This window comes from Hyperolius riggenbachi, chromosome 5 (genome assembly GCF_040937935.1).
Source record: "Hyperolius riggenbachi isolate aHypRig1 chromosome 5, aHypRig1.pri, whole genome shotgun sequence".
In the NCBI taxonomy this organism is placed as follows: Eukaryota; Metazoa; Chordata; class Amphibia; order Anura; family Hyperoliidae; genus Hyperolius; species Hyperolius riggenbachi.
Genome location: NC_090650.1, coordinates 49,721,092 through 49,735,196, shown reverse-complemented (window position 1 = coordinate 49,735,196; position 14,105 = coordinate 49,721,092). Strand labels below are relative to the sequence as shown.

General features: G+C 40.9%; 1 protein-coding gene across 22 annotated transcripts in view; it reads right to left on the bottom strand.

Annotated features, from left to right (window-relative positions):
• KIAA1217 (KIAA1217 ortholog) overlaps nucleotides 1-14,105 on the bottom strand; it is a 798,974-nt gene that overhangs the window by 45,381 nt on the left and 739,488 nt on the right. For 16 of the 22 annotated variants that reach the window (XM_068235624.1, XM_068235623.1, XM_068235618.1 and 13 more), the window contains 3 exons: nucleotides 7,133-8,764; nucleotides 6,660-6,785; nucleotides 1,039-6,026 (listed from right to left, as the gene is read on the bottom strand). In XM_068235624.1, coding sequence (XP_068091725.1) covers nucleotides 5,523-6,026; nucleotides 6,660-6,785; nucleotides 7,133-8,764 — 2,262 coding nt within the window. In that variant the 3' untranslated portion in view covers nucleotides 1,039-5,522. Of the gene's footprint in view, nucleotides 1-1,038; nucleotides 6,027-6,659; nucleotides 6,786-7,132; nucleotides 8,765-14,105 lie in introns of those variants that run through there. The other 6 variants (XM_068235640.1, XM_068235639.1, XM_068235642.1 and 3 more) reach the window with 3 other exon arrangements.

Genomic DNA, 14,105 nt, shown 5'->3' with positions numbered 1-14,105 from the left:
TTCTCAGTTTTTGGCCATTATAGTGAAATTAATACATACTACCGTAATTAAAACCTTTGTTTTATTTGCCCATTGGTCCCGCTTATTACGCTATTTGAATTGTGTCCCTATCACAGTCTATGGCGCCGATATTTTATTTGGAAATAAAGGTGCATTTTTTTCAATTTGCGTCCATCACTATTTACAAGCCCATAATATAAAAAAAATATTAATATCCTCCTTTCACATGCATATTTAAAAAGTTCAGACCCTTAGGTAACTATTTTTTTTTAATTGTAATTTTTCTTCTTGTATTAAAAATTTGATGTGGGTAATTTTTGTTGTGGGAGGTAAACACATTTTTTACATTTAAAATTAGCTATTTATTAAAAAAATGGATGTGGGTGTAGTTTTACTATTTGAAAAAGTCCTGGAAGTGTGATTGTACACTTACAGGAAGGAGGAGGACAGGAAACTTTTTGTAACTCAGAAAAACCGCAGCCTCTAATTGGAGGCTGCCAGTTTTTCTGCGGGGGGGGGGGGGGGGGGGGGGGGGAGGGGGAAAGAGATCTTTGATCAAGGAATGGGATCTATAATCCCATTCATTGATTGCTGGGCTAACGGCCGGCGGCGGGACGAGAATGTTTGTCCAGATAGGCTTAAGTGGTTAATACTCTTTCATAAGTTAGGATAGTCTTTTGGAATGTTTTTTTTGCGGGGTTTTTTGTGTGTGTGTGTGTGGGGGGGGGGGGGTATTCGATGATGTGGCAACCTATGAAAAGTGTATTTATATGCACCCTCTATATAAAAAAAAATATACAGTATATTTGGAGTTCTATATCTACTATTCTTGTCTATTACATGGCCTGAATAGGGACTCCACTAAAACAGCAATAGGAACTCTACCAAAAAATGCCAAATGCATACAAATTGACTTTACTGCCAGCTACAGGCAGGTCTTAAATAGGAATGATCAAAGAGATGCAAAGATCTGAAATTATGAAAGTTTTTATGCAAATGTATGTAGTTTGAAAATGGACCAATCAATTTAAACCCAGGTTTAAATTGATTGGTCCATTTTCAAGCTGCATACATTTGCATAAAAATGCATACATTTGCATCAACTCTGAATAATTTGTATATCTGTGATCATCCCTAGTCTTAAACTGATTGGTAAATCATTAACTAACACTCCCCATAATTTCCATGAGAATATCGATTTTCTGTAAAATTAAGGCAAATTACAGCATAATTTACCGTATGCGGTCATTCGCGACTACAATTTACCGCATGAGGTAAAACATGACTAAAATCTACCAGAATTGCTAAATGTAATTACTGCATGTGGTAACTTACCGTACATGAGGTAATTTGCTTGAAAACTCTACCAGAATTGATGCCAATATAATTATGGTAATAAGAAAAATGCATCACGAGGTATAGCCACGATAGGAGAGAGAATTCATGAGGCAGACAATGCAAATTTATGCAAATTTGTACAGTTAATGGACCAATCAATTTAAATCTGGGTTTAAATTGATTGGTCTATTTTCAAACTGCATACATTTGCATAAAAAGGTGCATAATTTTGGAACAATTGGCATTTCATTGATCATCCCTAGTGACAACCATATGCTGACCTGGCTTCGCTTGCTACTACTGTAGCTGAAATATGCCCACTCTAGTTGCCCACATTAGTGGAATATGAGGGGTGCACCACAAGTTAACTGTTTTGCCATTCTAGGCCACACTCAATGTACAAAAAAAGGAATCGTGTAACAACATGCATCACTTTTTTTTATTAATTTTTTTTTTTCCCCTTAAAAGTGATCTCTGCTTTTTTTTTTTTTAATAGATATTTGATACAGTAGTTATACAAATTCATTAATTTACAAAATCTGTGCAAACTCTTTCTTTCCAAGTTGCCACTGTGTGAAAGCATGCATAACTGATGAGGCGGGAGGCAAGCAGAGTGCGTGCGCGCTGCGCGGAAGTACTGCGACTGCAGGGGGCGCCAAACACTGCTTACCGCTGTCATAAATCATTAGCACATCTCTGTATTTAGAAATATAACATGGGTATATTTACACAGCATTAAAATCATTATAAGACACTGGGCTTAATAATTAAAAAGCTGAAAAAGAAGTCTTTGAGTTGTCCTTAGCAACCAACCAGGAAGTTGCTGAAATCTGGTTGCTATGGAAAACTCAGCTGATTTTTCCAGCTCTTAGGTTTTTATGCATAAGCCCTGATTCTTTTTGACACTTTGATATTCAGAAGGGCTGTGGAAGGCAGGTAGCGCTGAAAGTAATATGAATTAATAACATACGTCTGCTTTTATATTTTCATTAATGTCTTTGAATATAATTGAATGGCAAGGCCTTCTTGCTATTTAGCTGTGGCGTTAAAGGGAACCGACCATCAAAAATGGATGAGATATATATACACACACACACTTGTCAATTTCTTTAAAAGATATTTTATAACGCTGTGAGATTGTCTGTTGATAGTATTACTTGTAAGATGATGGTGGAGTCTAGCAGAATGTAGCTATCCTCCCCCGTTTACTCCTAGTACTGCTGCGGTCCAGGGCTGGATTTACCACACGGCACTGTAGGCACCTGATGATAGAAAGGCAGCTCACCTCCTCCCTGAACGCCTTCCTCCCTATCTAGCGTCCTAATGAGTATAAATGAGGTTACTCACCGTGCTCTGCATTCCACTGACGAGATCTCCCTTCAGGCACCTCTAGCTACTTAGTACTGAGCTTCCTCTAGTTACCTAATACTTGGAGGCACTGCTAGATACTTAGTATTAGGTAGCCAGAAGTACCCTTAATAATAAGGGGCAACTGACGCTACCTATGAGAGGCAAGGGAAGGAAGAAGTGACAGCTGGGACAGCCAGCATACTTGCGGTGTAGTCCTGCAGGGTTTGTAGGTTCATGGAGGGCAAAGTCAAAGGTGCCTGGACATCTGGTCCTATAGGCTCCTGTGCTGTAAATCCGGGCTTGGGTGGCTCATCATCCATACAATACAGTGAAAATGAAGGGACTAGTCTGTCTGAAAAGCCAATCTAGACTTGTCACAACTTTGCCAAAGTAGAGGGAAGATCTATCTGCCCTTCCAAAACCAGGCTAAGGATCAAACTCCACCCACAGCACATCTTAGGTTCTTAAAGTGAGCATTTCTATTTCTAATACATAATAAATACAGCTAAGATTTGTGAAACAAGTTTGTTGCAGCAACAGGTGTAGCTTCAAAACTTTAACTGTTACCTAGCTATAGGGACAGGCCAGTTAGCAGGTAGAGAACTGGATGAAACGGTTTTCTGCCTTGTGTTCTGCCTTGTTTTACCAAGCAGGATAAATCAAGGCAGAGAAAAGTGTTTGTTTAGTTGAATATAGCTAGGAACAGCTTTGCCTAGATCTGTGCTTGCTCATCAGCACATCCGTTTCCAGGCAATGGCAGAATGCTTTGGCTTGAAAAGTGCTAAATGAAAAAAAATGCCATGCATTTGTACTAGCTAGCCTAGTGCTAGCTCGAGGGTTTTTGGCCCAGGGATCTCTCGGGGGGACTGGCGGGCAAAAAAATTGCAAAACCTCCTGAGCGGCGTACCGCTCAGGAGGTTAAGGTAAATACACAAATACTTCAGAGAGGGTTATGTTTAAAGTGTTACTTATAACAAACTGTGCTTGAAGTGCCTTTAAATATATTCCGGATTATAAAGCAATATACTTCAATTACGGATCTTAGCCCCATTTTACAATACTGGTTTCTGTTGTGTACAGCAAAGCTTTCATGCTCTGCCTTTACTGTTTGTAAACAGGCTACAGTGAGTGCTGATCCCTATCTGAAAATGTGGGTTCTATAAGATCTATACAGAAGACGCTGGTGCTATATAAATCAATGATATATTCCCTTACTTCTATGTTAAAAATGGTGTCTGCATTGCTTATCGACCTTGTGCACATCTTATCAGCACTTCAGTACGCAATGAATAAACGGTTGGTTTTTTTTCTGAATTTCAACAATGGCAGAGATGTGCCAGTATTTTCAAACAGAGCTAAAATCAGTAATGCCAACATACTGCATTATCAAACAGACTATCATTTTAAAACATTTTACACATACTTAAAATGTAACTACACTAACCATGTAAAGGATATTTCTTTTACTACTGTAAATATTCTCAGTTTGACTGAGGCAACTCAGTATAGTAAAATATTGGTGTCCCCGACCCTTTCTTTTAAAGCAGATCCAAACTCTTGCACAGCACACAATCAAAAGTATTCAGTCCACATGTAGTTGCATAAAAAATTTGCTTCTCTGGTTTTTGTGTTTGTTTAGGTAAATGAATGTGTCCACTTAGTTCTCATCAACAACTGTGAATAGACTGCAGGAGACCTCTGCCAAAGCAGCTGCCCATATAGTGAAGACTGAGAATTAACCCTTTCAGTGCCTTCTACAAAACTGAAAACAAGTAAAACTTTTGTTTGTTTTTTAGGATTTCCATACATTGTAATGAAGAATTTTTTCCCCCTAAAGGTTATCATGCTGTGGCTACACTTTTAGTGCAGAGAGGAAGTTCTGAATTTAGTCCCACTTAAAAAAAACAAAACAAAACTGCAGTTTATGGGTACATTACACTAGCGTATGTCACCAGTAGGTGGCACTGTAGGTGAAATTTTGATACCACAGAACTCTAGCTAGGAAAAAAAAAAAATATTGGCAGGTTTCCAATCTTCTTCGGAATACCTTTGAATTCATCTTTCTTTTGATGATGGATTCCCTTTAAACATAGTTCACGTAAATCAACTCTAAGCGTTACAGAGTGACCCGTTCTAAGCGCTAAAACACACATTAATTAACTCTGTATGAAAATATCTTGGCAAAAAAATAAAACAACAAAGATGTCTAACTGACAAAAATAGAGATCTGTAGTCCAAGCCAGCATGATGTAAAATAAAGAATACATTTTTTTGTGCTAGATTTCATCTCTGGCAGGTTCCATAATGAAAAATAGTCTATACAAAATAATCCACATCCGGACTAAGCTCCTTTTTTAATTTTTTTTTTCCAGCCTTTCTAGATTACACACACTCAGACTTACAATATTGGAATATATACATTCACACACATACACTCACACACACCAACTTTCAATTTACATACAAACATAATGGCTGATTTATCCCAGTTGGAGGAAAGGAAAGTATCACTCAAACTAGAAGTTTGGTTCCTCAGGGGCAGGTTAGTGAAGGAGAGCTAGAATATGATTGGTTGCTCTCATTTTCCAATTGGATCAGAAATATAACATCTTTAGTCTCATTGGTTAAAGAAACCAATGCAATTTCCTTTACCCCAGACAGTATAAATCAGTTCCAAGACCATTAAAACAAGCGTATTGTCATAACAACAACGTCAACAAGAGTTATAAGGTCTGCTATGTACAAAGATGAGGACATTGTCAGAAAAAGATTGCAGGAGGTGGATATTGCATTGAAGATGATGGCACATCCAGTGACAGTGGCAGATTAGCATGTTATGAGGCCTCCTTGGGAGCGGTGATCTTGCTCGCGATTCCGTTCTGTGACTTGTAGCTGGTGAAGCTAGGCGTGTGGATAGTACGTATGCTCTTCATACCTTGACTCAGTGAAGTGGGAGAGACAGAAGTAGAAGGAGAAGTAGCAGAGGAAGAGGAGGAAGTAGCTGCAGGAGATGGCCTGCCGTTTGCGGTCTGCAGTGAAAATGAGAGATGGTGACCTTTACCTGTGTACGAAGGGCTCTGCAGCTTTGAAGTGCCGTTATGAACAGGACGCACAAGGGAGGAGGAGGAGTTAATAGCGCGATTGGAATGAGTGTTAGAGCTGGTTATTGGGACATGGGACTTCACAGGGGGGTTATGGGAGTTAGGGTTGTCAATACACTGAACAGGAACAGAGCTGCTTTTTCCAGTGTTAGGGGAAAGAGCTGGAATCTTAGAAGCAGACAAAGTAGGGGAAGCAGCCTTAACGTCCCCACCAGCTTTCTTAGCACCTCCGTTAGCCTGCAAATAAAGACGGCAGGAAGACAAGTTGGTCAAAACGTTGAACACTTACACACCAACACGGGCACAGGTGACAAAACCCCCAAATAGTTACAGTGTTTGATGGAGTTCTCTGGACCTGGCAGAATCCACAGAGCACAGAAACAAAGTTTATAGAACGGGAGAAGTGGAGAAATGCACGACAGCAATCACTGAAGAGGCCATGGGGTGGTGTGCTAACATGGGTCATGCTGGGTGATTAGAATGGGAGTGAAGTAGCAAGCTGTTAATGGAGTGCATTGAACATACGTATGTTAGTGCTCAACATCATCAGGTGCGCTTTCATGTCTACTCGCAAGTGCTGTGTTACCACAATAAGCCGCATTCCGTTGGTCTCGGCTGTACCTCTTGAGGGTGGAGGAAAGCAGAAGGTGTTTTTATTGCAGGCATGCAGAGATGGCGAGAGTGAGGCAAAAATACTATAGGATATTTTTCATGCCACCAGATCCAGATATTTAAACTAAAAACAAAATGTGAAAAGTACGACATCCTTATTTTGGTTACATTTAGTCAATTACTTGGCTTGAAGTTTAAGATATTTTTGTCTTAAGTCCTTCCAAAGTTTTTTTTTTTTTTTTTCTAAGGTAAAACTACCTGTCTGTACTGTCGCTGTGGCTCCTGAAGCTTTGGCTGTTTGCTAGTTTTATCCGGGGTTCCTTGTCTACTTTTAGAAGACATGGGGATTGGCATTCTGCTGGTTTGTGGAGCTCCGTTTGAACCCTACAGGAACAGCCGGTGGAAAAGAGAGACAGAAACAACACGTGAGTCAAACAAGGGAAGTGGCTTCAACTGAGAGTTCACACGACATGCTCCACCAACATCAAATGAACCTTTAGCCATGCAGTAGAAACATCAGAGGTTACTGTCAAATAAATAAAAATGGTTCTTAGGAGGAAAACAAAACAGGTTATTGGGAACAAGCAGTTTTTTTGTCTTCGTTTGCCCATCACCAAGTAATCACACATTAAACCAAAAGTTTGTTAGGCACCTAGGGAAAAGCCAATCACCAGAAGAACAGCAGTCAAATCATTAGGCACTCATGATTTTGGCTTTTTAGGTACAGATACCTTACGTGTTGAAATGGGTATGGAGGATGAAGGCTCTATGACAAGTTTTGTATCATCAGCTACCACAGTTTCTTTGGTGAGGATAGGCAATTGGGTTAAAACTTTGGTTTCTTCTTTTGTTTCAGTAATATCGGGTCCTGATCTTGGTGTCATTTCACTTATTGTGCTTTCTAGCTGTTTTATGGTTTGCTCAAGACTGTCTAAGGTTTTGTAGGTGTTTTGCCGGATTTCATCTGTTCTGGACACTTGATCTGATTCTACGAGACTGAGGGCCTCAGGCCTTTCAACGGAAGGATTAAAATTTTCTTCTTTGCTTCTAGATCTTGTGATCTCAAACCTTTTTGCTTCTTTGTGCTGCTTTACAGTTCCGTCAAGTTCTTCTTCGTCCTCGTAGACAACCACCTGCAAAGTCTTTTTTCCAGTTTTCGTTCCGGTACGGATGGCTTGTGTCAGAGCTGCCAGCTGCTTTTTAGGGAATTTGAACTTGAATTTTTTCTTTGCATCCTGTCTCTGACCAAACTGATAGTGTGAGGCATCAGATCGGTCTTCATCTGTGGGTGGAATCTGAGAAGTACCATCCTGGAACATAGTCTGTTTCATCTCTTTCAGAGATGGGTAGTTAAATCTGTACCTGCTGTTTGCCACAACATTCTCAGTAGTAGTTACTGTTTTGTTTGAGTCAGCATTATGTTGCTCGGGTGGGGGCATATTGGATTTCTTGTCCTCCTCATCTTCAACTTCTTCTTCTTCTTCCTCTACTATCCTAGCCTCTGACATAATTTTCTCTAAATCATCATCACATTCTTCAAATATGGTTGAAAGTCTTTTATAAGCTGACCTAATATCCATTGGTTCATCAAATATAATAATTACCGGCTTCTTATCTGTACAAACCATGGGGCTTTCTGATCCAGAATTCTCAGCATTGTCTGAGTGAATCTTTTCTACATTCTCTCGGTCAAGGTTGACCGTCTGGACTTCTCCTCCCTTTCGCTTTACAATATCTTGAACCTCACCCGTGGAGAGAACCTGGACCTCTGTATTTGTAATCATAAAGGCAATGTTGTCTGCTGGAGATGCTGGAGAATTTGGTGAAGTTGGAGATACTGAGGGAGAATCCTTGTCCTCACATTGTTGGCTGTTGCTCCTCCGTGTGCTCTTCTGCCTTAATACGACTGTCTGGCCTAAATCTAAATATGGTATTCCTTGTTCCTGGACAGCCTTGCCAGGGTCCTGGCTCTCCACAACTGTTTTGACATTAGAAACTCTAACAAATGCAGAATTTGAGGATTCTATCCTATGTTCTGTTCTTCCATTACCTAATTCTGGAACTACAGAAGTGCTCGAGTGATTTACCACTTGAGTGTTGGGATAACTACTGTGTATGACGGTGGTTTGTTCTTCTGTTTCAGGTTGTCTTTGCTCTTCTTTGATGTTACTGCTTTGTTCTTCCCTGCCTATGAACAGACTGTAAGTGGATTGCTCCTTCACTACAGGTCTGTCCTCCTGCCTACAATTCATAGAATTTGGTGCAGAACTTTGTACAAAGTGAAATTTCCACTTGTCCTCTGGGGTTTCAACAACTTTTGGACTTTTAGGGCTCAAACATTCTTTTGTAACAGAGCATGACACCTATGGGAAAATATTACAGGGTAAATTAAAACAGTTTAGTTCGTTGACAAAGCTCTACAAACTACTAACATCATCTAAGGGCAGCGTTGACATTTGCTTTGTAAATTAGTAAAGATCTTGCAATGCTACAAAATGAAATCTGAAGCCCTTTGTGTGTCGTATAATATTTTTCCATTAAAATGTAGCTGTAATGGCAGATCCTTTTTTTTTATTTTTGATGGCAGCAAAGATTAGACCCTAATAGTGGCCATACACAGAACAACCTAAATGAATGAACTATTATTAGATTACCATGGTGCATGGTACTTTACACTCTTTGTGAATTTACTACCTTAATAATAATTAATACTTATTGGCCCTTATTAGATTCACTTTTACTCATGAGTTTTCTCCTAGGAGATCATTTTTCATCTTTAATTTAAAGTGAACCAGAGACAAAGCACCCTCATGTATTTCACCACATATATCCGTGGGAACATTATGCTGGGAATACACCATTAGATTTTGTATAAGATAGATGGTTCAATAGATTATTTCCGACATGTTCGATCTTATTTTCGATTGTTTTCCTGATCGATTTGTCATAGAAGTGAATGGAAATTGATAAGAAAATCGATCACAAATAAGTTTGGACCGTAAAGCTACTGAGAAATCTCATAGTGTATTCCCAGCATTAGAGAAAACACCTACCCTGCTATCTGTTTCATTCTTCACTGCTCAGCCTGCTTGTTATCAGACCTGATAAAATTCCCGACTGAGAATTCAGTCTGGCTTTACTCAGGAATCATTATAGCCGAGTCTGTCTTCTCTGATGTCTTGTCAAGCCCAAGCCTGCCCCCCTCTGGCTCTGTAGCTGAGTCATTATAGCAGAGCCAGAAGTGGGCAGGCTTGGGCTTGACAAGACAGACTTAGCTATAATGATTCCTGAGTAAAGCCAGACTGAATTCTCAGTCGGGGATTTTATCAGGGATGATAACAAGCAGGCTGAGCAGTGAAGGATGAAAAAGAGAGCAGGGTAAGTGTTTTCTCTAATGTTCCCATTGATATATATGGCAAAATTCATGAGGGTGCTTTGTCTCTGGTTCACTTTAAAATAACGTTTCAGCCCTCTGCAACTTAAAAAATCCCCCCCCCCCAAATCGGAATTGGGTATAGGTAAAATAGGTAAGTACTGTCAAAATTGTACTGAGTATTTTACTTACTTGCCTGCTTTTTATTGATTAGGTGTGAAAAGATCGCCTAGGAGAAATCTTAGGAGAAAGTCCATGAAATAAGGGCCAGTGACGGAAATGACAAGTTCATTGGGAATTTTCTCTAGGCAAATATTGAATAAGCTCATAAGAAGACATTTGAGCTGAGCACAGCATTGTTAGGACAGACATAAAGTGACTCTTCAGTGGATTTGTGCATTTGAATCAAGTTCTATCTTGACACAGCAGTGTTCTGTGAACGCCCAGATGCTTTATCTTATGCAGAATATGTTTTCTCCTTTCACTTAATTCAGAATTGCAGTAAATCTGTGAAGCTCGGCTTGCTTGACGTGGTCACTCCTTTCATTCTGAAGAGCGATGCTGTGTTCTCTAATAACTTACCACAGCAGGTTCACTTTAAGCCAAGCACTGCTGACCTCCTGTGTAGTATTATAAAATGCGGAAAACTGCACTTACAACTCAAAAACACAGCAAAAGTGGCATTCAGCAAGTTAATGGAGAACTCTGTGCACTGTCATTGGATAATCAAATAAGAACAAGATTTGTAATTTGCGCTTTTCAGAATATTCCCCTGAAAGTTATTGGCGACTAAGGCCACTTTTACACTTAATTAGTTGGTTTGCGTTAGTACGCGTTTTTTCCATAGCAGTGCATTGTGATGAAGAATTCAGTTACAACGCGTTAAGTGTGAAAGGTGCCATAGGAAAACATGGGCATTACTTTGAAAATCAGTTTTCTTTCCGTTTTAACTGAGAGCAACTGATTAAGTGTAAAAGGGCCCTTAGGAGAACAAGCGGAGCTCGTCATTCAAGTGGAGATGCCCAGCATCAGCGTGCGATCTCCTGCAAAACCCCGCCCCAGGGCTTCACGCCAATTGGCATGTAGTGGTCCTGGGGCCGCCGCCGCGTTCAAGCCAATCAGCGTGGAGCGGTCGGCAAAGGGTTAAAGAAAAGGTTCAGGGAAACCTGTAAAAAAATAAAAATCCCTATCCACTTACCTGGGGCTTCCTCCAGCCCGTGGCAGGCAGGAGGTGCCCTCGCTGCCGCTCCAGAGGCTTCCGGTCGTCTAGAACTACTGCGCCTGCGCAGTACAGCCCGGAGGACGTCCGATGACGTCAGCGCGCCCGCGTGGGACGCAGAAGAGCCCGTCCTTGGAGCGCAGAAGAGCCCGACCTGGCAGCCGGCCTGGCCAGGTCGGGTCGGCCACCGAAGACACACCGGAAGCCTCTGGAGCGGCGGCGAGGGCACCTCCTGCCTGCCACGGGCTGGAGGAAGCCCCAGGTAAGTGGATAGGGATTTTTATTTTTTTACAGGTTTCCCTGAACCTTCCCTTTAAAGGAGACCTAAAGTGGGAGACGTATGGAGGCTGACATACAGGTGAATCCAGAAAAATCTGAATGTCCTGCAAAGGTCTATTTATTTCAGTAATTTAACTTAAAAAGGTGACACTAATGTATGAAATAGGAACCCTCTGCAGGTGATTTGGATGAATTAGCTGATTAGAGTGACACTTTGAGCCGAGAATATGGAACATTTTCCCAACATTCTTATGATCTGAGATTTTGTTCACATAAGCTGTAAGCCATAATCATCAACATTATAACAAATAAAGGCTTCTCACAGTGCATGTAATGAGTGTATTTCATGTTAGTTTCACCTTTCTGGTTGAATTACTGAAATACATGGAGTTTTGCACCATATTCAATTTTTTTTTATTTCATCTGTATTTTCTTCCTTTTAAGCAATGCCTAATTGTCCTGCTGATCATCTGCCTAATCCTTTTAGCCATAGATTTTTGTTCCATACACAGACAAAGAAGGGTTGACTCCGAGCACCTTCCGTCCAATGCGTTTATTGCAGGTGTTGCAAGACATACAATTGGGTGCCACAACCAATAGATACCTCTGTGCGATGATCCTCAAAGGTGACGGTATGGTGGAGGTGAGGGAGCCAGGGCACTAAGTGGGACTGGCGACGGCCGTTTCGCGTCTATACAGACGCTTGGTCACGCTGCGTACCACTTTTAGCCATAGACCCTGAACAAGCATGCAGATCATTAACGTCATGCTTGTTTCAGGGGTGTGATTGAGCGCTCTGAATCCATACCATAGTCATATGTGCATCATAGTCTAGGGCCATGAGCACTGTAATTACAGTGCAGGAGATGTGGGCACAGCTGGCGCCACCATAGACCGTAATAGGAAATTCCGCTATAGCAGCATACAGTCAGTAACTTTGGCGCCGTCAGAAGATGGAGCTGAAGTTACTGTAATTCAGCCGCCAGCAAAAGTTGGCAGCAGAATTGCATAATTCCCCACTATCCACGTGGACCTGGAGGGGGAATAGTATTTAACGCCGCCGGGAACTTGTGCAGCAGCAGGATCAGCCCTATAGCGGCTGTATCCTGCGCCCAAGTCTCCAAGCAGCCAATTCATATGTATGCTAGGGGCACTTTAGGGGGGAACCAATCAAAGAGGAACTGTACTGAAAGTAACAAATAAAATGGCTTTTTTTTTTTTACATTACTTTATAAACGATTTAGTCAGTGTTTGCCCATATTTCCTTACACTGAATTACATTTTGTGCTGCCAGGTGCAGCTCTGAGGAATGTCTGCATCTCGGTGTTCCGAAGCTAATAGAAAAAATACCTGGTCTCTCGGAACACTCTGGGAGGAAATTAAAAACTATAACACTTCATTTCTTAATAAGTGCTAGATCTATTTATACTGGGCGCGTCCATCTGTACTAATGTCTGTGGTCAGAGATTGCTTCCACCCACAGAATGCCTGTCAACAATCTGCTACACAGAGAGGCTTCAAATCGTGGATTATACCAGAAGCTACAACACATAAGGACATGAGTAATGCTGAACAAAAATAAACAGTATATAACGTTCATATGTATAAATGTGAAGTTATTGTAAGAGAGCGTGCAAGAAAGACAGGGGTAGAAGCATTACAAGAAATCAGTGGAAGTACAAAGGCACGCCTGCAGATAAGGCTGGTGTTTATTGTTTCAGCAGAGATTAGTAGAGCACTGCACCATGTTAGCCATCAGTGAAAGCAGAAGGTTCTGCAATAAACAATATCGTTCTTATTTGAAGCTCCCTGCGGACATGAGGGATTGTAGCACTTTTAAAGTGATGCAAGTATAGGCCCACAGGATGACCGTTGCGAGCTTAAGCAATTCATTGGCCAACAATTTTGAACAACTCTCTTTGTGTTTGTCTAGAAAGAATGGAAGGGTAAATAATAATTAGCAATTGTCAACTGGAGCGCTTTCTGTTTGTTCATCCCCAGTTTGGGCTTCAGAAATGTCTACTGATGCTGCAGATATTTCTATGTTGATGAGAGTAATGAGTAGGTTCGTTAGGCTTAAAGTGGGACTATACTCCCAAAACTAAATTTCAGTAACTACTCTTAGTTACACAAAAGAACATTTGAAAGCATTCCCACACATTTCTTGTGTGTAAAAACATGTATTTCCACCGCAGAGAGCAGTAGAAGCTTGTTTATCTCTGGTCTTCGGCAAAGGCAAGAATCTCTCTGTGCTTGTGTCTTCACTCTGCCAATGAGAAGAAATAAGCAGACTTCTGCTGCTCTCTGCAGTGAAAATACCTATATTAAAGCAAGATGGCTGATCATTATTACCATACTGTAATTGTGCAGATTTCCAGTAGCCTTACAAATGGACCTCAAAGAACACAATCAATGTAGACTATAATTTCCACATTCAATGTACTTCATTTGCCCAGACCCCTCCCACTTTCCCACCCCATGAAGGCCATTTGTCCTCATACAATGGTGGCTGAAGTGACATAGGTTGGGGTGGAGTTCCAATACTCCCTCTCCCAACAATTCTTTATGGAAGACATTATCTCCAGCTACACTACATGGCAGCTTCTGAGGATGTAAACAGTGTCAGATGACAAATGTACTGATGAAAGCTAACCATTAAAAAGCAGTGTATTGCTTTCCTCGCAACTATGAGAACTGTTACGTGAAGTTAGCAGAGGTTGAGCGCTGTCAGTACGAGGTCAGCTCACTGACAAGGCAGCAGCTGTCTTAACTTACAGGGCTTACCTTGTGCTCCTAAGTCATCCTCAGATAAAGTAAAGGCTAATAAGGGCAA